The sequence below is a fragment of the Bombus pascuorum genome, chromosome 6, assembly GCF_905332965.1.
Source record: "Bombus pascuorum chromosome 6, iyBomPasc1.1, whole genome shotgun sequence".
Classification (NCBI taxonomy): domain Eukaryota; kingdom Metazoa; phylum Arthropoda; class Insecta; order Hymenoptera; family Apidae; genus Bombus; species Bombus pascuorum.
The window spans coordinates 15729086-15752023 of NC_083493.1; the positions used below are offsets into that span (position 1 = coordinate 15729086).

The following is a 22938-nucleotide window of genomic DNA, read 5'->3' on the forward strand; positions in this document are numbered from 1 at the left end:
GCACAGAATACAAAGTCCCTAGTACCGCGCTTCCGCGGTTTTTGAAAGTCATCCTGCATTTGTAACAAAAGTTGATACATTTATAATTATAGCTTTCACTCTGTAAATCAAACGGATACGTAAGTATATATATGTACAGAACATGGATACTAGTACTTTTATATAGCATGATTCGAATTTTTCCATGATTAGCCAATCATTTCATCGATTTACTAAGGTTTTAAAATCGCAAAACATTAACGGAGTATTTTAAATGTAATAATAAAATCTCTAGACCTCGGAAATATACAATTTTGCCATTTTTATAAAAGATACGCTCGAACGATTCGTAGAATGGGGAATTGCGAGAACCTAGGGAGAATGTAACATCGCAGTAGCTCCATCGTCAGTAACACCACCACTACCGACGTTCTACCAGCAACTCCGTCATCAGTTACGAGCGAAAGAACGAGGTCTTCCGTTCCGGCATAATAGTCGTGCAGGTTGGCAGACGCGCGACCGTGTGCTATCGTTTTTCCGACTTTTATAGCATTCCTAAGAAAGATTCACGAGAATCTTGCGTTCAGTGCTGTGAACAATTTCTCTGCATTTCGAGCAACATGAATGAAGAATACGACGCGATCGTGTTGGGCACCGGACTCAAGGAATGCATACTTTCGGGTATGCTATCGGTCAGTGGGAAGAAAGTGCTCCATGTAGATCGGAATAAATATTACGGCGGTGAATCTGCCTCGATCACGCCTCTGGATGATCTATTCGCGTAAGTTATTTCGATCAATCAAATATTCCCGTGATCCATTTTAATGTCATACTATTGCCGGCATTAGTATCGTATTTGGAACTGTGTGATCAACGACTCGTACGATGCAATGATTCGCCTTTAATATTGATTTTTTCCCCGTTTTATTTCGCGATAGACGTTGATTATCATTTGGTTAAATTCTTCCGTTAAGCACATCCCGAGGCGAAGCGTGACGTACGTATTCACCTGCCGTGATGCGTCGTTACTCTTCGACTGCCTCCAAATTTTCATTCTTTTCTAAACGATTCTATCGGGAGATTGACTAAAACGTCATTCGATAAGAGGGAGGGGGGAAGGTCCCGCCCCAGAGAAATACATGCTCCATCGAACTTAATAAATTAGCTGTGTAGTATTTTGCAATTACCGCGACACGCTATTTCCCTTTTAAGATACATTTTCCTTGCCACTCGCTCGTCCATCCTAATCTCCCACCTCCCACCTCTCACCTCCTTCCACATACCTTCATTTATCATTCGAAAAAAATTATATATATATCTATTTAATCGCTTCGAATACAAAAAGAATACATGACAAGATACGAGATTAATCTGCCATGTGTTTAAGAACTTAACAGGAGAAATATGTTGGATAATCGAAGTGGTACCGTTAGCTTAGTACATACTTCCTGTGAAATTGAACATATGTTTGCCTCTTTGCGCCAATTCGAAATTTTAAATAAAAGTTACTCTGATTCTTTTACCCAATATCGTTTCCTTTCCGTTAATTTTTTTATATGAAAAAAAGAATGTTTTTTATATACATCGAAATTAATTTTTATTAAACGCTTTCGAACATTTTCCTATAAAAAAATAAAAAGATCTGATGGCATAACGTGTTTTCTTCTACTGTTTATGACACGAAGAACGATAACACGACCGCATGATTGTGCTTCTGGTTCATCGGGGAGACGGTTATCGTGTGTCCGGTTGCACTCAATAAATTATAACACGCATCTAAACTACCCATCTGTTGTAACAGTAACTGTTATTCGACTGCACTCGCGTATAATCCGATCGAAAGAATGCTTAAAAACCAATGTGAAAGTAAACGGAACGAAACTGCTTTCCAGAACGGATTGTCGTAATATCAATAAGAAACTATATAATTTCTTTCTCATAATCGCGTAAAATTTACGATTATTGGCTGATAAAATATTTTTTATTGCTCACTTTGAATATATTGAAAAAATAAATGAAAACCATTGTAACGTGTTGTTGATAAATATTAATAATTAGAAATTATTAATAATTAGGATACTATTTCTTAAACTGATAATAATCATAGAAGGTGTTCATAGTTTCATACTACCAGCGTTATCGAAAATTTTGCAAAAATTCAAACTGTATTTTCAGAAAGAAATATGTCGCATCAGTGAAATACTTATGATGATTAATTTTAGTTTCTCATACGTTATCTAGGAAATTCAAAGCTCCACCACCGGATGAAGCTTATGGTCGTGGTCGCGACTGGAACGTTGATTTGATTCCAAAGTTCCTGATGGCAAATGGGTTGTTGGTAAAACTTCTAATTCACACAGGCGTGACGCGTTACTTGGAATTCAAGTGCGTTGAAGGATCGTATGTCTATAAATCCGGCAAGATTTCGAAGGTGCCGATAGATCAGCAAGAAGCATTGTCCAGCGATTTAATGGGCCTTTTCGAGAAAAGACGTTTTCGTAGTTTCCTTATATGGGTGCAGAACATGCAAGAAGACGACCCCAGAACTTGGGACGGCTTCGATCCATTTAATAATAGCATGAGCGCTTTGTACAATAAGTTTAATCTCGATAAAAACACTCAGGACTTCACAGGGCATGCATTAGCCCTTTATAGGTAAAGAAAACAAAATATATATATATAAATACAAATATTATTTTGAAAATATATTAATAACTTGATGATTGATATATACGCTAATATTTTGCTGTTTCAGAGACGACGAGTATATAAGCCAAAGCGCAATTACCACTATAAGAAGAATTAAATTGTATAGCGATAGTTTAGCACGTTACGGAAAATCACCATATCTGTATCCTATGTACGGCTTGGGTGAACTTCCTCAAGGTTTCGCACGACTTAGCGCGATTTATGGTGGAACGTATATGTTGGACAAACCGATCGACGAAATCGTTATAAAGGATGGAAAGGTACAAATTTGTATTTTCTTTTAATTAAAAGGAAACGATTGAATTAAATGCATGATTAATTATCTATTTTTATCGCAGGTTGTTGGTGTACGTTCTGGCGATGAAGTAGCCCAATGTAAACAAGTATTTTGTGATCCCACATATGTACCTGATCGTGTGAAGAAAGTGGGTCAGGTGATAAGATGCATTTGTCTTTTAGACCATCCTATACCGAATACAGCAGATGCCCTGTCAACGCAAATTATTATTCCTCAGAAACAAGTAAATAGAAATTTACATTTCGTTTCCGTGTTCCAATATGTTGTCATTGTATTCATTTGTTTCCATTTCCTAGGTTAATCGTAATTCCGATATCTACGTATCTCTAGTATCACATACCCATCAAGTAGCGGCAAAAGGATGGTTCATAGCCATGGTATCTACTACGGTTGAAACGAAAAATCCGGAGGCCGAAATCAAACCTGGTTTGGATTTACTAGGACCAATCAAACAAAAGTTCATATCAGTTTCTGATTATATGGAACCAACGGACAACGGTCTGGACAGTCAGATTTTTATATCAACCAGTTATGATGCCACAACGCATTTTGAAACTACTTGTTTAGATGTTCTTGATATATTTAAACGAGCCACTGGCGAGGAGTTCGATTTTAACAAAGTAAAGCAAGACCTAGGCGATGAAGATCAGTAACCATAAGATAATTACGGTTACTGGTCAGTTTTAATACTAGTTCATGCTGAATTGAAAAAAGCGAGCAAGCAACATAATGTAATGTGTGTATACCGATAACATCGGTGTTTACCGAAGTCTCAGAGCAGATACAATCTGCTAATAGACTTATGCCTAATCCTAGATTCTCTTTAATGGAGAACTTTAATGACAAACGCAAACGTTATTCAAAATTTATTTTTCAAATTTATCCCAATCTAATTCTATAAACTGCCCTTTTTACATTATGTCTAATGTATACGTGTACGACCATTTTCACACACACAAAAGAAAAGATTAATATTAGAATATTTGTCGTCTGCATATTCGTCGATAAAATTTGAACAGTTACAAAATGCAATTTATTATACGGTTTATGTACCCATGTACTCGTCACTGACATGAGATTTGGATTAAATATGACAGTGCCGATTATCGTGACTTTATAACTGTATCATATTTTAACTATCAAATTAAAACATAAGGATACCTGTTTATTGAGATTGTAAATGTTACAGAATCCTATAGTTATATTGCTAATTACAGTAGTCAAAAAGTCATGAGGTACAATATAGAAGTAATTTAAAAAAATGAATCCTACACGCAATTATATAAATAGCATGTCGCTGTATAGCATTAGAAAATATGTCATAATTCTGCACATTTAGTTATGATATTAATTCAAATTCCAAACATATACATTAAAAGATACGAAGTTCATGCATATAAATTGATGCACTTTCAAAAACTAATTGCCTGTAACAGAAAAGATTGTAGAAGATTTATGTCAAAATATTGAAAGCAGAAAAAAGCGGCCAACCATTTACATAAATTACATAGATATATATAAATCTCAAATACGTAAGAGTGAGAATATAGAAAAAATGTGGAATCGTTGAGATACTGTTATTTTATGTGAGCTTAAGAATTGGAATATTTCTTTGTCCAATATTTATAAGGTCATCGTTATTGATAGAGAAACATCTAAAAGAGACAAGTATGCACAGACGTACATTGTTTTTGAAATTATTATACGTGTGCACTATCGTATGCGTGAATGTTTTGTTGATGAGTGATTGGCTATTTCCCAGAATTTTTTATTTCGCTTGCATTTTGCTTCAAACTGTAAGCGCATCGCGAATTCGTATTACATATGAAATTCATTGAACAAAGGTACGTGATTCCCTATTACTTTATCCAAAACGTTATTCACGTAACTGTAATGACAGTCATAAAAAAAATAAATCATACTATATTAATTTCATTAATTTGTATTCCTATCCATTTCATGACACAACGAATACTTAATATATTTACTTACCAACTATAATTTAAACAAGTTCTAGAATATAGACGTTATTATCCCTGCATCCAATGATTATGATATTATTATCGATAACTGGTGATGAAAAAACCTCGCCAGGAAGTTTTTCAACTTTTATCAATCTATTTTCTATAGAGTTATAAATATTTAAAGTACCATCTGTACATGCTATGAACAGAAAATCATTTTCACACCAGGGAGTGGCGAAAATTGGTGAATGTAAATTTAATATATATTTTAATGTGGGTTTAGTTTTAAAATTTGTATCTTTTGATTCTAAACAATACACATTCTTATTTTGACTAGCTAAAATAATAGTTTCATGCTTTGTGGAGGTATCACTCTGCTTCACGATATATGAAAATACATTGCCATTGATTTTGTAAGACCACATCTGTAACGTTGAAAAGTAAAATCAAGTAAGAACGATTAGTTTTACGAAATAATGAGTATATATATCCAATTCTTTTATATATGCTACCTTAACATTTACTTCAATATCAAAGCAACATAGCAGTCCTGTTACAGAACAAAATAAGACAAGCCCGTTATTCAGTGACAAAGGAGCAACAAAAATTGGATCTGACAATTTATGCTTCCATACAAGTTTTCCTGACGATTGTTGAAGCGCTAGACACAATCCATCTAAAGTTCCAAACAATACAGTGTCTGACGAAACATGTAAACAACCAGATGCGCTAATACTTCCATCGCTGAATTTAGATTTCCAAACTACAGATCCATCCTAAAATGTATATTTATTATTATTATTATTATTATCTTTTTTTTTGTATCATTTAATGTCACTGTGAACAGATACCTTCACAGATAGGCAGTATATATAACAGTCATAAGAACCAACAAATATTATTCCCTTTATTTTACACAATATTGCAGAACTTTTTACAACATTTCCTGTTTGATGATTCCAAATAATATCCCCTGTTTTTAAGTGAAAACAATATATATTACCATCGTAGCATCCTGTAAGAAAAAGAAGTTAAGGACACGCAAATAGATTTTTTGTCTTTTAAGAAACCTACTTTTAATTAAGAAACTTACCCACTATACCTCTGAATTCATCCAAAACCAAAACTGAGGCTTCAACCCTATCAGGTAGTTTGATTTTAAATGTGGAATTACGACACTTCTCTTGTAATCCAAAAGTAAAAATAAAACCAGAGTGAGAACCAACAGTTGCATATGTTTTTCCACTAAATAAAATAATTTTTAATCGAGTCGCAGACTATATTCAAAATAGTTCATTAAAAATACACTTACTCTGAGTAATGGAATACAGCTGGTGATGCATCTACACATTTTTTCAAATCATGAGTTTTTAATATTTTAACATTTGAAATTGCGTTATATTGTAACTTGTGTTCTTCATTTATATACGACACATTTTTACACGTTTGTCCTCTACACTTATACCACTGACAGGTGTATATCTCATTTGTTCGAATCATCAAGTCACAATTTTTTCTTTTTTCATCAGAATCTTCTAAAGACTTCATGTCTTCTTTAACAATATTAGTTAAAGGGACTTCTTTAATACTATTAAAACGAGATTTCAGATTGATCTTTTTCTTTTGATCATTATTCAATATAACTCTTTTTATATAACTAAGACATTCGTCGATAGTAGCATCCATTAAAAGCATGCCAATTAATTCAGGAAATTCTATGTTTAGTGTTTCAGATATAGTATTTGATAATTGAAGTGCTATTACAGATGTTCCTCCTGATTTTACAAATCCATCATTTTCACATTGTAAATTATTTTTCCAAATTGATTTAAAAGCAATTTTAATTTGTTGGAAGTCAATATTTTCTATTGCCTGATGTATTACCATTCTTTGTATGTGATACTTTTTTAAAAATTCTAAAGAAATTTTTCCACTAGACGTAAATTCAATATGCTCCATGAAATGAATTTTATCTGGTCTATATAAAGAATCTAATTTGTGGAGATGTTTCATTATATCAGTATTTATATTATGATTATTTGTGACATTCTCCTTAGTAGAAAAATATAAATGTAAATGGTGGCAACTATCATCCCATATTACGTAACAACTTTTTACAAAATCTATTTGCAATACAAATTCTTTAAGCTTTGTTAAATCTACTTTATTCCCAAATCTTTTAATAAAGCTATCCCTTCTTCCTTTGTAAAATATCCTCCCTTCTTCATCAATCTGAAATAGAAATATATGTATTATTAGTATTATAGTTGTTACTAAATAGTGTTTATGTTCACATTAACTCACATTAACTACATCACCAGAATCACGAAATACTGGTAATTCTAAATCTTCAATATTTTCATCATTCATCAGACACACTCTTTGATTACTTCCTGCGTAAAAACATACAACATATAACAATTTTTCTTATGGTATTACAAAATTAAAATAAAATCTCTGTGATAGTAAAATTACCTATATGGAGGAAGCCTGTACCATTTGTAATTACTTCATCTCTTTCATTCCTAACTTGAAATATAGTATGTGATAATACTTGACCCAAACAATGTACATTAAATTGTGTATTTGTTATCATAATTTCATTGATACTAGCCCAACAGGATACTTCAGTAATACCATAGATGTTATAAATTTTGGTATTATTATATGGATGCTTGGCTTCAGAAATTAATTCTAGTTTAGGAAAAGGTTCTCCGCCAAAGAGAATAGCTCTTAATAAAGTATTATTACTTAAAATACTAGATTTTAAAGATTCAGCTGTCCAGCTATACATAAAAACTGATGGAGTTATTTGTAGTACAGTAATTTGATTAGAATAACTTTCTTTCAAAAGCCTGAAAATAAAGAAGACTTATGTAAAAACAAATTTCTATATAAAAATTATATTTCCCCACATAATTACTATTTACCTATATGGATCACTTTTCAATAACTTTGATACCATGAACAGTGTTGCAGCATTTGACAGAGCAAGAAAAATTTCAATAATACTAGGATCAAATGTAAAATTTGTAAATTGAGAAATTTTATCACAGTTTGTTATTCCCAGTATTTTGTTCAAATCTAAAACATTAGGGACTATACATGAGTGGGGTACTTTGACTACTTTTGGTGCTCCTGTTGAACCAGATGTAGAAATTGCATAAGCGTAATAATTTTGTTTTACTTTTTGGGTAATTTGTTTCTGTACATCTTTGATTTTAATGAGGTAAATACATTCTCTGTGTATTTTAAATTCATATACAATATCCCCCTCAACATCCATTTGTTTTGAAAAGAAATAATGTAAGCTTAAATGGTTTTTTAGATTCATGAATTCTGTTGAATCAACAGGTATATTTACAAAACTATGCTCACTACTTAAGATTCTATAAAAAAAAAAAAGAAAGATCATAAATATAATTATTATGTCAATATCTCAGATATTCCAAACAATTTAAAATCTTACCCAAGTATCACAGAAATTACACAATATTCAGGAATATCAAAATTTATACCAATAAATTCAATGTTTTTTATGCATTTTAAATAATCAGAAATCAAACTTTGTGTAACAAGAAGTTCTCTGTAATTTATATAGATGATTTCTTGCAAATCATGATATTCTATAGCTACATTATCAAGTTGATCCCAATTACAAATATCATGTAACTTCTTTGCAAGATTTTTTGAACCATTGGGATAAAATAGGAAATTCTCTTTTTCATTATCTAAGATAATTACACATTTTAATATGTATTAATTAAAACTAGGATACTGAATGTTTAAACTCTACACTCACCCATTATGTATTAAATGTCATTCGATATTAATTCTTTAATATTTTAAAAGCTTTGATCATAGGTTACGTCGCATGTTTTTCTAACGTAGTAAATAAATACCTGCTATAATTTTTTCATTATATATTACAATACGTAATTTTTTCATTTGTATTTGATTGATAATGTAAAATGCAATAGTTGCTTCTTTGTTAGAAACAAGCATACATTTTGTATTTACACATTTGCATTAGAAAACGTAACATACACACATTTACGCGCATGCGTGCGCGTTGACGTACGTATCTTTATTTCACTTTCAAGGGTATATTTCAATTATCAACTATTATTAATAATTTATGGTAAGATAAATTCTTTTTTCATAAATTTACAAATAATTTTTTACTTCACATTTATATAGTTTTCTATCATAGGATATAAGGATAATGTAAAAAAAAATTGTCAAAGGTAGAAATTAAATTTATATTCTATGTAAATGAAACACAATAGTTATGCAGATCTACTATACTCCTAAGGTAGAGATAACAATCATTACAATATTACAAACTTGTTTAATTTCCATTATGCACGCTAAATGGTATTATTAAATGTTATATAAGGAATCTGAAATAAATAAACCACAAACACATTAATGTGACTCATTCTTAAATTTAAAATGTATACACTATTTGCTGCATTTAATGGAAAGTGCCGTGACCATTTTAATGACTTCTTCAAAACAATAGAAGTCATGTATTAACATTTAAAATTTCAAACATTGGAACTGAACTTTTTAATAACCAAGAAACCAGGTATCCATGAACAAATTTATTTTTCTTCACACCATTCGTTTTCTTTACGAACTTGTTCCTCTTCGGATGCAGAAAAATCATTTTTAATATTGAACGTCTTTCGAATTTCTTCCGGTGTTTTGCCCTTTATCATATTAGCAACAGTTTTACACGTTACATCTAACAATCCCTTAATATCAAGGTAATTAGCTGCCAAAATTAATTCAAACAGAGTTCCTTGATCAACCTATAAATTTATAAAGTTTAATTGAATTTAAAATTATGTGTTTTTATATACTATTGTATGTATATATTATATATATTCATGACGTCGCTTGTTAATAATATTAATAATTAATAAAAGAATTAATATTAAACTAACGTTAATATTACAAAATAAATAATATTAACAGAGATGAGATATTTACCTTCAAGAAATCTGCGTCCCAAGAACTTATATCGTCAGTACGCTTTTCCTTGTTTTCGTCATCTTCAGGTGGAGGTGGATCGTCCTTATGATAAGTAGCCCATTGTATTACTTTCCTGAGGATAGCTGAGTTAACGTTTGGAAGAGGCACCACTTCTTCCTCGTCTTCGTCCATTCCAAGGTCTTCCAACATGGTCTTTATAGTGACCGAACATTTTGCAATATCAACATCCACTTCAAAAACTTCACCATCGGAGCTCTGTAGCTTGATATTAGGCATCTAGAATAAATTTTCAACCACTACTTATAATATGCTTATCAACTGTATAGTTTCGAAAAAAATATTTTCTGTGCATCAACGAAGTGTTTTCTTATTTAAATACAAGCATCGTTGTTTCTTTCATTTCAATGCGTTAAAAGGTATATCCATTATTTAAGAAATAATTTCGAAGATTCTTTTTCATGCACTATTAGGTTATAAAAAAATTCTGAGATACACAAACACTTCGTCCATACAGCAAAACATTTAATGCAAACGACATTTTCTTGTAACAAGTTATCTGCTCAAGAGTATTAACTATTTTGAAAGACTAAACACTAAGCTAGAAAACTGAATTTCTCTTATGTAAATTCGACAAAATATCAGAGTAATCACCGTGAGATATTTCTCGCAGTCAATGTACAGATATATTGAATAATTTGCTACACCGTTGATCAGCAGAAGGCACTTGTTCTCCTGCTCTTTGTTGCTCCCGTTATAACTTTTATTCTCTCCCTCTGACTCAATATTCGTTTGCTGTCCTTTTCAATGCGTCGAGAACCTATTTACGTCCTTACTCTACTATTTCTTTTTCTCTTTGTAGTTTTGCTATGGAGGGAACATGAATTTGTGCGATATACTGAATTTGGTGTAAGATGGCGCCACGATACTGCGCAATAATCATATAAGAAAATTCGATTTATCACAGAATTAAATTTTATTTTAATTTTAAAGTCATAACAATAAAATATTAGATTAAATGTAATTTGTATATAATTATAAATCTTCTTCTTTATATTAAGTATTTAATAAATTAATTGATTTTTATATATATTCAATAAGTATTCTCAAGAACCAATCAGCGTTTGAAAAGCGTTTTAACAAACTGCATAGGCAAGTTCACGGAATAAAGACGTTAACGATATCAGAAGAAATAAAAAATCTTTAACTAACTACAAAATACTAATTATAGTTACATTATAAAAAGAGATATGTCATTTTAAGAACGATGCACAAAAATAGATAATTATTGTACAAATTTTATTTGCATAAAAATTATTTGCAATGAAGAAGCTTGGCACTATATTTACAGAGATATCGAATTATTATTCGAGCCGCGTGGCGCCTAAGAGTACATCACTGGATACTAAAAAATTACGAGGTATCGTGTTAAGTTAATAGAATATGAGTTGATAGAAAAAAATTGCACAGTAATTTTCTACCATAATGAGCCATATGATTTTCGGTATAACCATGATAAAAACAAGAGCATCTGACCCCATCACTTGAAACCATAAAATTATGCCTTACTATTGCTCAAATGATTCGGCCGAAAGAGAATCTATGAAAGCAGGAATGCATAAACGAGCAGTGGATTCATATGAGAGGGATACTTGTCTAGGCGCCAACCGAATAGCCTACGCATGTTCACATACCCTCTTTTACCGTAAGTCGTCTTCTTTATCGTCTTTCCTTTTCTTTCGTTCATTGTTTCTTCTTTTTAGTCTTACAATTATTACAATATTTTCTCCATTGCAGAAACGAATAATGAAAAAGATTAGATTTCACTTTATTCTTTTTTTACTTTGTTCATCGTTCCTCTTTTTTCCTTTATACGTATCGGTTGGAAAGCTGTGAACAATTTCTCGCAAAAGTACAATTATTACAAGCAGAGTACGAGAGCTACGTGACGTTGATTCGATAGCCGTATCAAAAAGTTCGTTTGATTTCCCCGCTGATCAATCCTTCGAATGGAACGAGAGGACTCGTTCGCTAGGGTAGTTTTACTATCGATGCGTCGAAAGATGCATTAATGCGAGTTAGTTTACTCGAAGCAAGATAAACGAATGAGTCGTAACGTTTCAATCAATCGTCCAATTGAATGAAATGGAAAAGTTATTGAAAGATGCCATACGTTTACGATGAAAACGATGTTTTCTAGAAACATGTATCCTATATGTATATGCACTGTCGATCATAAATATTAGAACACCTACTCGTTATATTGATTGAAACAATTTAGTTTTTTTTTTTATTTTGTATTTTAGATTCTAAGTTACGTACGGTGCGAATTAAATAACTAGCAAATAAAAACTGTGTAAAGTATTCAATTTGTATTAAAAATCCTCCTATTCAGTAGTATTCCAATACATATGATCGGCAGTGTATATATTTGATAGTTCTCAGTGTCACACTGTAAAGGCTTATACATTTGTGCACAAATTTAAAAGTGCACACACTGCACACAACTGAATATTGCAAAAATATATGAAATATCTGAAGTACAGTATTAGAAGTATGAGAAAACCCGATAATATCTGGTCGAGACGAGAGCATTTGTCGAGAATTTCGACATACTGGAGAATCCCGAAATTTTCGGAAACCCAACCCGTCCTGATTTGGTATCTTATTCCCACTATCGGGTTACCGACATTTCGGGTTCTCGCACACATCTATAAATATGATATTAGTCATAATATCTAGTAGGTAAAAGAAATACCATTTGCACAATTATGTTTATAAAGATATAAATTTGCACGAACATTTACAGGTTGCTTGGTATACTTATATGTTAACCATGATAAAGCAATACACATATTGGAAAAAGCATTGGAAATTAATTATTGGTTAATTGAACCGAAAGAAAAGACGAAAGAGGACTCACAAGTTTCGTGACTCGCTGAAAGTTAAAATTTTACACGAAGCACGTCAATAATTTAATTAAACGTGCAATTGCATAAGTATTTCACCTGATTTTACGAAACGGTTTTTTGAACACGGTGAACATCGAAGAAATGTTAGGGAACGTGATCGCTAATAATTAAAGAAGCTTAAAAAGCTCCAGGACAAATTTTATATGTAACTCAAAGAATAAGAGTGAAAAGGAAACGAGACTGGTAAAGACAAAGATTATAAATCTTACGCAACTGTTAAGAGCGATCATAACCGTAGTGGATGTTAACGAGATTACTTCTAAATAGCTCGCGGTGTCTTTTACATCCTTCGAGAACCTTTCGTAAAAGCTACGATTTCACCCCATCTCTCGAGCGCGAAACCTTATTAAAATTCTCGTCGAATGAAATCAACTTTCATCAAAGCATCGATACGATTCTGGATCTTTTCTTCGAATTTTATTTTGTCATCGATTGTTAAAATATTTACCTTTGTTCAAACTACTTAAAATATTACCGTTCTTTTTAATGGTCGCCAAAAATCTGAAAGAAACGAGATACAACATATTTGGCTTGAGTTCAAACAGATGAAAACTTTAAGCACGAAGGGTAGTGACATCACAGAATAAAGCAAGATCTTTCTTCGTGACGTACGTCGATATAGCTGCTCTATACTACGTAATGGTTGCGGTGATAAATGCCGAATTACGCAGATCCTTCGCCCCAAAGGCGCCGCTATGTCTGTCCTTCTCGTCTCTTCACACCCCTCCTCCCTTCTTTCTTCTTACTGTTAAAGCATTTTCAAATCTTTTTTTCTTCCCCTCTTCAACGTATTTCCACCGAATAGATGTTCGAATAATTGCAAATTAATTGCAATATCTTTTGATGATCGTTGCCGTTTTCCCGCTTCTTTTGACCGCACTGCGGAAAACATCATACAAAAACGATCATTACGATTTCATCGACTTGCAACGATTCCACCAGGCAATTAAGCGAAACGAAGAGATCCAATTTATTCGTAATCGTAGGAGGAAAAGTTATGTGTTGTTGAAGAAAATTCCTTGAAGGGTAGATCAACTGATACGATCGATTACGAGACTACGACTTCTATTATTATTAAAGATGTAGCAGTTGTCGAAGACAAAAGATCTAGGTTCTTTACAATTGGACTGACGCTTCACCTATTCATGAAAAGATATTCTAAACGAACTTTCCTCGACCACTTGCCACGCGTAAAAGTAAGAAAGAACAAAGGTGGAAAGAGAAAGAAAGCGAATGACTGCTTTTTCATATTAAACAGATATCTGCCTGCCAAGTCTTGCCTGTCGTTTTTAATGAGACCTACGCGGGCGTTGTGGGTTAATTATTCCTCAAAAAAAAAAAAAAAAAAAAACTCGCGTCTGTAATTCTTACGTTCGTTAACCATCGTCGTCGGTGATTTTTCAAGAGTATCTTTCGAAACTGATATTAAGTTCCGCTGTTCCATTATAAACGGTTCGACAACATTTGCTCGCAATATCCCGGTTAATCGATTTCTTAATATTTCTGTACTATTTTCTTCAGCACTGCCCATTGAACGCTAATCATCGAAATTATGTAGCAACTGATTAACTAGGTTCTGGAGTTCGGTCTGCACTGAATCGTTAGAATCAGAGTCTCGCGCATGAAACTCTCGAACGATGTCTAAGAAGACGTAAGAACGGCATGAAGGAAGAGGAAGGAGAAGATTCCTTACGCTCAGACGAGTCTACGAAGATTTTAATATACCAAGATACAATGGTGATAGAAGATTTGACGGCCAAAAAGAGCGAAGTCTATTCGAGCGTGCAAATACAAATATCAACTGCAATTGTATCTAAAGGTTGCGAAAGCAATCTATCCGGCTATATTTCTTCGTTTCGACGTCTATACATTGATTTCGTTTTAAGAGAAGCAATTTCGTCGGAGGTAAACGTCATAAGCGAAACTTAAAATTTCAATGATCTAAATAATCTAATGGCAATTTCTCCAAGTACTGTGACGTGAATTGCGACGAGACAACCACCTTCCTGTTTCGCTTCGATTTCACGCACGTAATTTCTTTTCCCGATCACAATCTGTAAATTTCCAAAAACAAACGGTCCACGACCAAACCACGCATCATTACTTCGATCCAATTTCGAGTAGAAAGAAAGAAAATGCAATTGCACGAATCGAAAGTTATCGCGCTATATCGTATCTAGAAACGATGTCCTCCCTCCGTTCGGGCTTCATTCATAGAGGTTCATTCATGAATCTTCTTTCTTACTACGTAAGAAGTTTCTACGTCTGAAAAACAGTTTTTCGATGCTCGCCGGTCGCCAGTTTCGTCGTGGGATTTCCTGTGATATCATCGTTCGGGGTGGAGACTAATCCAATGACGTAATGAACCAGAGGGTGTACAATACATACGGGGCGGCCGTAACGACGTGGAGGAGGAACACATCGGTGATGCTGGTACCAATAGTGGTGGATTCAGCTCTGCTTCTCTTGGTGGTACGGAAGAAGAACGTGGAAGAGGGGTGAGTGGTTGCAGTATAAATGTGGCCCGCGCAAGCTCCACCAATCACTCGCCCTCTGACCTCCAAACTCCAAGCTCTCAAGCTCTCGTGGTACCAAACACCCCCTCTTCGTTCGTACGATCAAGAGACAAGCCAGCACGTCGGCACTGTAACTCGTGCCTCGTGATCACCGCGTGGTGGTGTCATTCGAGTATCATCGCCGAGGACCGCTCGCTATCATCCAGGCCAACCCTTAACTTCGACTCCAGCAAAAACTCGAAATTGTTCGCTTTACGTGGCAGTACGACTCGCTTATTCCTTCGACCTGCGATACCTCTTTAATCTCACAATCATGGTAACGGTAAGTCTTAACGCATTTTCAGTAACATTTTCGTTTTCTTGCATTCCGTTATGCTCGTTTTTTTTCGTTTCTTCTCGTTTGATTCGCACGATCGGCTCGGTAGAAGGGTGATCAACAATTTCACCGAACATTGAAAACGTCGAAAATCCCTCGACGACAACCCTCGTCCATGAACACGAACGAGTTTATTTCTAACATATCGCGAGTTTGACACACCTAGTTTAAAGTCGCCTTAGACAATGGGGGAGAAAAGAAACAGAGGTGTGACGTGTATCGGACAGAAGCGTTGAACCCAAACAGTTCGTTGATCTTCCCTGTTTCGTCGTACGAAATTGTCATCGCTGGTACTCCTTCGCGTCATTTACGACAAAACAGTTACGTTCGCAACCGTATTCGTCGCGTTCACTTTAGGAAAGTCATCTCGATTCTAACGAACACGGGTCCGGTCGAACGAACGAAACGGTTTGTAACAAGCACTTGTTAGATCCAGCAATTCGTTAGATAATATTTTTGTTATAAAATCGTTTCGTCGATTAGATTATACGTCCGTACGTCTATCTTTTTGCTATTCGTAACTGATAAATTTTAAAGTACGCATATCCGTGTTGCAAAATGTTAATCTAAATAAAAAAAAAAAAAGAAAAAAGATACAGGAAAACAGTGCGTGGTTTGTGAGAAACGTGAAATTTTGTTTATTAAATAATCGTACAAAGTAGATCGAGCTGCGTTAATTCGAGAATCGTCACAGCAGCAGTTTGCTGAATTTTCTTACGTGACAAATTTTTAAACAACTTTAAACCGAAGATTTATATGATCGATATACGAGTGATAGGAGATAGAGGCAACAAAGGAATACGAGAAAAAGTGGTTGTGAATAGAGTTATGAACCATAAAAAAAAAAGAAAGATGCCATCTATAATATCTACATTTTACGTAGAAAGCAAAATTTACTAGCGAAGAAATTTACGCGAAAAGAATTTACTTTATGCTATTATCGGGAGTTAATTATCTCGTGACAACAATTGGCCGCGTTCCTCGTAAATTCAACATTGGACAAAATTATTATACGATGTAAGGAATGTGCCTGCTATGATCAGTTTATCTCTCTCTGTCTTCTGTCCTCTATTTGGCCGGAGAATAACAATCGGACAATGAGATATGACGGCGACGACCAGAAACCAATAGGAGTGAAATAGTAATGCAAGAGATAGGAAACTAGAAGGAAATCCAACCACTTCGGATACGCTACGTCTAATTCGATGTGTCGCCGGCGAATACATAAAGCTTTTCTTGTTTGCACTGGGAGAAATGTTTACGATTCATCCATAGCTACACGGCGCCACGGGTTTTCGTGTACTCGTTATCACGCGTTAGAGATTCATCACTGCCACTCGGGATCAGCAGCTGTGTATTTTCATGGCCATAATTATCGAAGATCCTTTGCCTTATTCTAGCGGACCGCGATAGCTATGAATAATTCGTTTCTCGATACGCAACTAAACAGCACCACGAATTCGTACGACAGTCTGACATGAAAGAATGATAGATCGATGTACTGAAATGACGATTCCATGTTACAACATTAGCGGTTTCTAGTTTTCACGTGCTTTCACGGCATTCATTAAATAACTTTTTTTTTCTTTTCGATCAATGAGCTGGTCCGGACATTGAATTACGTAGAGCATGATGAAAACCGAGTGAATTTTATGACCCTCCGACTGTCCATGAATAAAGTTGTAACTTTAATTTAAGAGAAAAAAATAACCCGCAGCTCAATGAATTTACACATTCGCGTAGCAGAGAGTTAACACGTTTTACACTGATTATACCAGTAGACGTTCTTTTTTCGTATTATCGTTTAAAAATACGTCTCTTTTTATTAACTTAAATTAAATTAAAATCGAGTATATTTCCTTAGTCGTCTGAAAAAAAAAAGATTAATTTTGAATCGAAGTAAAAATATTTTGTACTGCGAGCAACGTACTTTCGCGTGATCGAACGCACGGTCAAACGAAAAGTTCCTTCGAAAAAGTGGAATAAAATAAATTCGATGACAAGGAAAGTGCGTATAGGAGAATTCGGATATAAAGCGAAAGCATACGATAGCGGGAGTGAAAAACTAAAAAGTGGGAGTCGTGGAAAAAGAAAAGGAAAAAGAGCGCAGAGGTTTTTCTATGCCACGAGACAGAGAGACGCCAAGGCGCCCCACTTCCGAGCCAGGGGTTAAATCGTGCGTTTCTAGCTTTTCCCTACTATCTCGCTTGCCTTCTTCTCCTTATTCTCATCCGCTCCCTGTCCACTCTACCTCCCTGAATAATTATTTGCGCTTCTTATATTTCCGTTCAATTTTACCAACGAAGACAATTTTTCTTACGGATTACCGATTCGACATCGAGTGTAAATATCGCTGCTCCCTTTAAAATTCGCTCGCTATACAATTCCTGCGTTTCTTTCTAAAAAGCACTTTTAGCACTAAAAGCACTTGGTACTGTTTTGAAAATTTTTTGCTGTAGAAAATTGTCTGCGGTATTTATATTGGAATTTTAACAAACTCGCTTGCATTTTGAGAATGATAGAAACGAACGCGAATAGTTTTATAGAACAAACGAACGGTTCGAAAATGCCATTAACTAGATTCGTGAGGTCGAGTTAAAAAAATTGTAGAATCCGAACAATTTGATAAAACGATTACAACGACCAAGATGGCAACTTTTATAAGCATTCGTCTATGTAATGATTCGATTCGGATCAGCAGACTGTGACCTCGAACGAAATTTAATAACCCGTCTCGTTCCGACGAGTTACGACGAGCAGACGCGACAGCAAATCGCGCATCGTCCGTGCCGAAATTTATGTTATTTATTCCAAAGCTGACTATCAGTGGAAAATACCAGAGGTAGCTCGTAGATATTCTGCTTTTCTATCAAGGAATAGCGTGAAAAATCGGCATACAAATTCATTTAACCTCCGTAAAAATGAGCATCGACTTCTACGTATTATAAATTATAATACGTCTCACTAATTATCACATAAATGTAACCAGATATAAAAGCTTTGATAAATTTGATACCAAATGAGGATGAAAATTATAAGGGAAAAAAGAGGACAAAGATCGGTATAATAATAACGGATCAAAGAAAATACATTGTTCGATCTTTAGTAAAAAATTCCACGTGACCAGCGATGCGGGCTTACTTTTAGTATTAAATGAATTTAATGATAATACAAAAAACAGCGTACGTGTTATATTTGACTGGAACAAAGATAAATTTTTAAACCATTCGAAATTTTACATCAACGCGTAGGTGGAACATTTTCGTTCCGAGGTCGATAAGCAACTTCTCTTTTGCCTAAAGCGTTCCCTAACAAGGTATAAAGATTATGAGAGAACAGGGACAAAAGAATCCTTCGAGATTTTAGATTTCATCCCCTCGAACACCGATTTTCAATGTATTACACGAAATTTATACATTATGTTAATAGCGTTTGATTAGTCACCATTACGTAACTGCCTGTGAGCAAACAGCGAATGGTTCCACGAAAAAGCGGTAACCGATACCATCGCATCGAAAGGGGAATAGATCGAACAATTCCATTGCGAAACCCACACGAAAAACTTTCCCTCTGATAATTAATTTGTTGCGGGCCGTTATCGTTATCGGTTTAAATTCGCTTAATTTCGTTTATTTTTCATTCGTGATTCCGAAATTGAAAAAAAAGGCTTCTAAACTTTTTGTTAAAAAGCACGTGAAATGGTAGGAAAATGTGGTTTCGGGTCAACTCATATTTGAATCAACTTACGTGACAATTGCCTGTATCAAATAATAAGATCGTACGGTTATGGTAGCCTCGTAACGTAACGTATTTCATAATGAAGAAATATAGACGAGAATGTCAGTACCCGTGCTAACAACATGCTACAGCATTCGTATAAAAAGGTGAAAATACCGTGATATATCTGAGTTTGTAGAACACGCTCATTTCCGAAGACTACGACGGTCTTTTTCAATTAAAAATCCACCGACACCCCTGTACCTTTTCCATCAAAGCAAAAACGCTTTTGCTGTATATTCACAACCGCATTACCTCTGATACGTGTGGGAAATATAAAACGATATTCACGTGATAAATGAACAGTATTGTATTTGTATATCAACAAGTCCCTGTGTTTCTTTTTTTTTCTTTTTTTTTTTTTAATAAATATTCGAATTTCTATCGTTCTTATTTATCTCGACGAAGAAAATATGTTGTATACGTGTATGTATAACGATTTTGATAGAAACAGGAAAGATTACGCTGGTTTCTCCTTTACGAAGTCAGAAACAGAAAGAAGACCCTGACGTACAACGATAGTTGCTGTGGGTATGCAAAAGCTTTTTAGAGTGTATCGTCAACTGTCGATCAATTTGCATAATTTCTGTAATTGCGATACCCACCAATTAGCTGAAATTAACCATGTGCAACATTACCGCGCGGTTTCGTCACCACCTACTATCTATACCCTGTTCAGTGGTTCCTTTGATAAATTCCAAATTAATACATGAACGTAGCCGAACGATAATCGTGAGTAAAAATTAACGTTACATGTTTGCGATTGTCGGAAAGAAATATTACTTTCGTCTTGATAGTCTCGTATCGTTGCCGAAAGTTGCGATATGTTGCAAATAAAAATCGTAATCAAAAAGACAAAAGAAAGAGAAAAAGGTAAGAAAGGACACCGTCGAAAACACGTGTCTACCTATGTCGTTGAAAGAGCGATTTTAATCGTGATTTAAGGATATTAAAATGTATAACGGCGAGCATAATTTTGACCTAACCGCGAGATATCGCTTTACATCTTGATTAAAATTGTTCGACAAAGCACCCGGAAGACGCATTAAGATTTATCTCACGTATCGTGATTTTATCATCCCTGTTAAATCTACTATGCGACGACTATAGGCGTTTAATCGATAACCATCGGAAACACCGATTTATATTCCGTTTACAAATTCTTCGTGAGACTGTTATACGTAGTCTGGCATACGTACGTATAAGTACATAGGTAAATGCCCAGCGAAATCTGAATCGAATCGCGACAGCACATGTCCTCCCAGGAAACACTACACGTAAACTGGAAATTAACTAATTGACCTGGATTAGGAACGAATCAGAGGTAAATTGCACGTAACCGCGTTGATTATTACGTTAAAATTACAAAGATATTAAAAGTAATGTATACATTTAACGTATACTTTTTCAATCGGTATTGAAAGCTTTTTACGGGAAAACGGCTATTTTCTTTTCAAACTAAATTATTGGTTTCACCAAGATCAAATTTAGCGTTTTACGAGGTTTAAAAAGTATAAAGTTATAAAATTATATTTCACGAATTTAGAAAAGAAACGATTTCAAATTTGTTTTCTATATTGCGAAACTTCGATCTCGTATATTTCGCATTTTTACGTATTCTTTATTCTTAGTAAATCAATGTCGGATGCAACGTACGCCCACTTAAATTTTGAGACCCTTGTACGTTTCGGCGTACGATATTTTCTATCCAATGAGATTATTAAGAGCTGCATTCGAAACGTTCGCTCGCAAATAACAAGAACAAGATGTGGAAAAGAACAGGTTGGCACAAATTGGGTGATACGCCGCGAACTTGTTCTCCCTTTGCCTTCGTCAAATTGAAAATAAAAGGAAATCTGATATCGATTTTGAACGAAGTCGTCTTCCCTCCCCCGATTGACAAAGCCGGACACGAAAATTGCTGCAATTCAATGACTTCTGCTTTCGCACAGACAAACTTATATGACGTTGATTCGTTTCTTAAGTTATTTCCATTTTTATAATATAAATATATATAAAACAATAACGAACTGATTTATTATTTCTGGAATATCGAAAACTCATAAATGAATAATAATTATCGAAATTATTTACAGGTTGTGGCCTATATCCAACGATGCATGATCATTTTTGCCATCCTAATTTGTTATTTTCACGTTCGGAGTGTACATAGTGAAAGCGTGAATTGCGAGTATGTATACACATGCATATATTTCTATTAAACTTAATGATATGAATAGACTGCGGATGTTTATGCAAATTTATATTTTTATTAACACGATTAAACAAATGGAATCTAAGCAGAGATCTGTTTTACGCACCAAGTATTGTAGAAACTATACTTTGGATATTTGATATACTTTTGCATCATACCATACGCATTCTATACATTTTTGCACTTTCAAAATTCGTATAAATGTATAGAAATACGCAGTCTAGATATGAGAAACACGAACAGTAATTATATTCCTTATATCTCCATAGAGCATTTCCGTACCATCAAATGTGTAGAGGTTCGATGTCAAGAAAACGTGCAATGTTCCCGATCATGTATGGATTAGGATGCGAGGGGAATGAAGGAAACGTAAATTGCATCAAGGAATTTGAAGAAAGACATCGTATTCCTTACATTCCTCTATCCAAGTCAAAACTGTTGATCGCTTTGCTCGATGATGTAAGTTATTCTATTATCTTTTTTATCTATACGTCGAAAGTTAATCGAGCAAAATATTAAGAAAGCGGTAATAGACAAGTTTGATATCTTCTTGTTCTGTTATAGGATCTGCAAAAGGATATTACACGATCTGCTCGCCACAAATTAAGAAACAATGAAATGAATAAACGAAAGCCATCTATAGTAGAGAACTTCTTGTCGGAATTGGACTCTTCGGACAACTATTGAATGAAATGATCAGGAAATACAAATTTTCTCGACTTGTGCAAACGTTTTTCATCATTTAAAATTTTAGAAATATATATTTAGTCTTCTTTCTCTTTCTCTCTGTCTGTCTGTCTGCCTGTCTCTCTTTCTCTCTTCCTCTCTCTCTCTCTCTCTCTCTCTCTTCCTCCCTCTCTGTTCTTCCCTCTCTGCCACCCACTCGCTCTGTCTCTACCTCACTCTCTCTGCCAAATACGCGAAATAAAACTTTCCCTTTACTTTTACCTTTATATTAGAAATCTTCTTGCTTCGTTTGTCTTTGTCTCGGTCCTATCTTTTCTGTTTTCAAATAGTCATTTTGCTTCTTCGTTTTTAAACCAAATTATAATTAAACCATTGTATCCACGTTACTAACAATACACATGTGTTACAGTATAAAAAAATATATTTGAAATTCAAAGCAACTCCTTA

The 22938-nt window shown here is 34.2% G+C and overlaps 4 protein-coding genes across 5 annotated transcripts; 2 read left to right on the forward strand and 2 right to left on the reverse strand.

The window, feature by feature from the left end:
• Positions 1-377: 377 nt before the first annotated feature.
• LOC132908076 (rab GDP dissociation inhibitor beta) lies at positions 378-4921 on the forward strand. Its single transcript, XM_060961704.1, has 5 exons — positions 378-760; positions 2221-2634; positions 2735-2948; positions 3027-3209; positions 3283-4921. The coding sequence occupies exons 1-5, from the start codon at positions 600-602 to the stop codon at positions 3637-3639; spliced, it is 1329 nt and encodes a 442-aa protein (XP_060817687.1). The 5' UTR covers positions 378-599; the 3' UTR covers positions 3640-4921.
• Positions 4131-9082, reverse strand: LOC132908065 (beta-alanine-activating enzyme). Of its 2 annotated transcripts, none has more exons than XM_060961678.1 (10): positions 8753-9082; positions 8420-8681; positions 7881-8339; positions 7426-7805; positions 7255-7343; positions 6263-7182; positions 6044-6195; positions 5802-5923; positions 5463-5726; positions 4131-5375 (listed from the first exon to the last, which is right to left on the reverse strand). In XM_060961678.1, exons 1-10 carry the CDS (start codon positions 8754-8756, stop codon positions 4989-4991), a joined length of 3039 nt encoding a protein of 1012 aa, XP_060817661.1. In that variant the 5' UTR covers positions 8757-9082; the 3' UTR covers positions 4131-4988. The 2 variants fall into 2 exon arrangements, with proteins under 2 accessions (XP_060817661.1, XP_060817660.1); XM_060961677.1 differs by having other exon boundaries at positions 5802-5965.
• Positions 9083-9198: 116 nt separating this feature from the next.
• On the reverse strand, positions 9199-10835 carry LOC132908092 (S-phase kinase-associated protein 1). Its single transcript, XM_060961750.1, has 3 exons — positions 10603-10835; positions 9949-10227; positions 9199-9767 (listed from the first exon to the last, which is right to left on the reverse strand). Exons 2-3 carry the CDS (start codon positions 10225-10227, stop codon positions 9558-9560), a joined length of 489 nt encoding a protein of 162 aa, XP_060817733.1. The 5' UTR covers positions 10603-10835; the 3' UTR covers positions 9199-9557.
• A 4338-nt stretch (positions 10836-15173) lies between these two features.
• On the forward strand, positions 15174-22587 carry LOC132908097 (uncharacterized). Its single transcript, XM_060961755.1, has 4 exons — positions 15174-15758; positions 21686-21780; positions 22074-22263; positions 22369-22587. Exons 1-4 carry the CDS (start codon positions 15750-15752, stop codon positions 22489-22491), a joined length of 417 nt encoding a protein of 138 aa, XP_060817738.1. The 5' UTR covers positions 15174-15749; the 3' UTR covers positions 22492-22587.
• Positions 22588-22938: the final 351 nt, after the last annotated feature.

What these genes read in the sequence shown, in the direction of transcription:
- LOC132908076 (XM_060961704.1), top strand. Translation starts at nt 600, where the DNA reads ATGAATGAAGAATACGACGCGATCGTGTTGGGCACCGGACTCAAGGAA. An exon ending in TCGTTATAAAGGATGGAAAG is followed by an intron (nt 2,949 to 3,026) that starts GTACAAATTTGT and finishes TTTTTATCGCAG; the next exon opens with GTTGTTGGTGTACGTTCTGG. An exon ending in TTATTATTCCTCAGAAACAA is followed by an intron (nt 3,210 to 3,282) that starts GTAAATAGAAAT and finishes TCCATTTCCTAG; the next exon opens with GTTAATCGTAATTCCGATAT.
- LOC132908065 (XM_060961677.1), bottom strand. An exon ending in TACAGGCTTCCTCCATATAG is followed by an intron (nt 7,344 to 7,425) that starts GTAATTTTACTA and finishes GTTTTTACGCAG; the next exon opens with GAAGTAATCAAAGAGTGTGT. An exon ending in TATACTGCCTATCTGTGAAG is followed by an intron (nt 5,727 to 5,801) that starts GTATCTGTTCAC and finishes TATACATTTTAG; the next exon opens with GATGGATCTGTAGTTTGGAA.
- LOC132908092 (XM_060961750.1), bottom strand. Translation starts at nt 10,227, where the DNA reads ATGCCTAATATCAAGCTACAGAGCTCCGATGGTGAAGTTTTTGAAGTG. An exon ending in GGGACGCAGATTTCTTGAAG is followed by an intron (nt 9,768 to 9,948) that starts GTAAATATCTCA and finishes ATAAATTTATAG; the next exon opens with GTTGATCAAGGAACTCTGTT.
- LOC132908097 (XM_060961755.1), top strand. An exon ending in AGTGAAAGCGTGAATTGCGA is followed by an intron (nt 21,781 to 22,073) that starts GTATGTATACAC and finishes ATATCTCCATAG; the next exon opens with AGCATTTCCGTACCATCAAA. An exon ending in TGATCGCTTTGCTCGATGAT is followed by an intron (nt 22,264 to 22,368) that starts GTAAGTTATTCT and finishes GTTCTGTTATAG; the next exon opens with GATCTGCAAAAGGATATTAC.